The sequence below is a fragment of the Merops nubicus genome, unplaced genomic scaffold (genome assembly GCF_000691845.1).
Source record: "Merops nubicus isolate BGI_N331 unplaced genomic scaffold, ASM69184v1 scaffold14631, whole genome shotgun sequence".
NCBI lineage: Eukaryota > Metazoa > Chordata > Aves > Coraciiformes > Meropidae > Merops > Merops nubicus.
The window spans coordinates 37,375-40,111 of NW_008587697.1; the positions used below are offsets into that span (position 1 = coordinate 37,375).

Here is a 2,737-nt window from a genome sequence, read left to right on the forward strand (position 1 = left end):
GAAAGAACAACAACATATGCCCTGCTTGCATGACAGTCTGATTTGGAGCTTGGCATCATAATTCTCAATAAATCCATGCACTACAAGTGGGGCAAGTACGCTGAAAAAAAAAACGAAGATATAACTAAACCTGCCAATATTTGCCTTAAGTTATCCTGTTTGCAACTTGTCTCTCATAACTTTAAATTCAGACCATGATTAATGTCTCTCTCCTTCCATTTAATTTTCATCAATGAAAAGGAATATATTCCAAAAAAGCCTCTCATTTTTTTAAGGCCAGTGCCAAGTTTCATGCTACATTTTCTCTGAGAAACAGCGAGTACAAATACAGAATTTTAGCATACTTGAGGAAAACTAGCGATGTATTTACCTGTATTAAAACCTGTATCTGACTGAAGACACAAATACCAGGCAGCCAGCCATTCATACAGAAATGTTCAACATTAGCATGGTCATAGCATTGACTAATTCTTAATGACATAATGCTGCTTAACTGTTTTTCTATGAACAAAGCTTTCATGGTGTTATGCAGTGGACAGGCATATAATTTAAGAAGAAACTGAATACTATAAAGATATGAAGCCCTCTATTTACCCACCGGCCAGGAAGAAATCACAGAGCTTCATACACTCTTGAGATGGAGCGATCTCTCCAGTGGCAAGATACAACCATCAGACTATGTTACCACGGTGCATTTCCTGCACGAGGAATTACAAATGTCACATATTTTATGTGCCTTAAATGTGATTATAGCACTCAAGTTCTACCAAAATAGTATAAGGTTTGCTAGTATTTCCACTACAGGTCTTTATTTCCAAGTTTGTTTGGAAGCGTTTTTTAAAAACGCAGCTTGCCAAATTGATACCTGGCATAGCAAACTAGAGTGAAAATTCACTTGTCTGTTTTCAGTGTGAAATTTTTTAGTTTCTTGAAACCATTCCTTAGGTTTTACTTTCAGGATACTCAGTAGACTATTTTTATATAGGAAAGAACCAACATTTTTTTAGGGACACATTGTTCCAAGTAGTAAATCTTGAATCCACTTCTGAAAACACAATGACACATATTTCTTTCATATATAGAGCTTCTTCTTGAACTAAACCCATTTTTTAATATCCAGGTGTTACCTTAGTTTAATGCGTCAAAAAAATAACCCCAAATTAATTTCTGCAAAGTAGCCTTGTACTACAGAGGTCTCAGCCTACTTGCCCATCATAACTTACTAAATCCTTTAATTATGTTATCATATGATAAATCATAGTAAATTTTAAGGGTATTAAATGAAATCATTTTAATCAGACAACAATTGGAGTTACTTTTTGGCTGACGTTTGCATAGTGCAGGAGATCCATAGGTGGTTTTCTATGGCCGTGTTCACATGCAGTTTCAGTGGTTGAGCTGATCTAGACAGTTTAGCTGTTGAGCATCCAAGCTTCAGTGAACATACCTCAAAGACAAGACACCACTTTAAGTAGATCTTGTGCTCTTTTTCTCATATGTGTAGGCAGAAAATTTAAAGCCTCATTTAAGTTAATCACCCTACTGTAAACTCAACAGTGCATAAGTAAAACAGGCAATTTCAAACAGTTATGAATTTAGATGACAAGAGACAAGCAGAAACCTTTCACATCCAGAATAGTCAAGCTAATCATCAAATGACCAGAAACCTTGTTGTATTTGTTGTTGGTTTTTTTTTGTTTGTTTGTTTGTTTTAAAAACAAACCTTAATACAACCAAGTTTCTCTGCAGTTCATGTTGGATTTCCTACTTCTATTCTTAATATGGAGACCACCAGAATGAAGTAAGGTAAAAAAACCACATACTGGTTGCACTGGTTTCCTGTTTGTCCCCAAGCGTAAACCAGTACAGCTCTGTAAAGATTTTCTGTTCCATTTGTGCTTAACTGTAAACAGCAAGGACTCCCTAATATGTCTTTAATTTAAAAAGCTCATACACAAACTGTTGTGATATCATCTGTCACTCACCTCAGCCACCTGCTGAGTCTCCACTACCTGCTGAGTCAGCACCTCCATATTGGTTGCCATGGCGAAACAAGATCATTAGAGTACCTGTTTAAAAAGATGCCAGCAACTTCCATCAGCCACAACAGTTAAGGCTTTTTCTTCTCATTAAAGAAAGCTCTGATATGACTTTTTGATAATTTACACTACTTTTTGACATATCTGACAAATAAAAAGAATGCCATGGATGTGTGCCCACATGTGTATACACGTGTACGTACTGTACACGCGTACTGGAACCAGACTGCTCAAAGAGCTGAGGCACACAGTTATTCTTCAACTTTACAAAGCCTCTAATATACTCTTTTACTCTATTATTTAAAATGCAAAGAGGAGATGTTAATTTCATTAAAAAGACTAATTTGAGTTCAGCTAATGATTGTAGTCTGTGGAATTCACAGATCTCTAAGATGCTTTCCTCAACTCAAGGGAAGAGAAACCTTACAGTTACACTGCTTCTGCACTACAGGCTGAACAAGGCAACAGCAACCTAAGAATGCTGTTTTGAGTGTATTTTTGAGGCAGTATGTCAAACATTCATCCATATTGTTACAGTAATATTGCACTATAAACTGTCATTTCTAAAATGTTACTATCTAAATTATTTTTTATTATAATGTGATTATTATCACTCTGAAAAGAAAATACTGCAGAATTGTTTTATCCTGTTGTGACTCTCTGCACTTTAGAATCTTCATAATTTTTTTTTTAAAAAA

General features: G+C 35.4%; 1 protein-coding gene across 1 annotated transcript in view; it reads right to left on the reverse strand.

Annotated features, from left to right (window-relative positions):
* The window catches only part of NR2C2 (nuclear receptor subfamily 2, group C, member 2), a 28,970-nt gene extending 26,925 nt beyond the window's left edge, over positions 1-2,045 (reverse strand). The window contains exon 1 of the mRNA XM_008949023.1: positions 1,986-2,045. Within this exon, the coding sequence (XP_008947271.1) occupies positions 1,986-2,045 (60 nt within the window). The remainder of the gene's footprint in view (positions 1-1,985) is intronic.
* Positions 2,046-2,737: the final 692 nt, after the last annotated feature.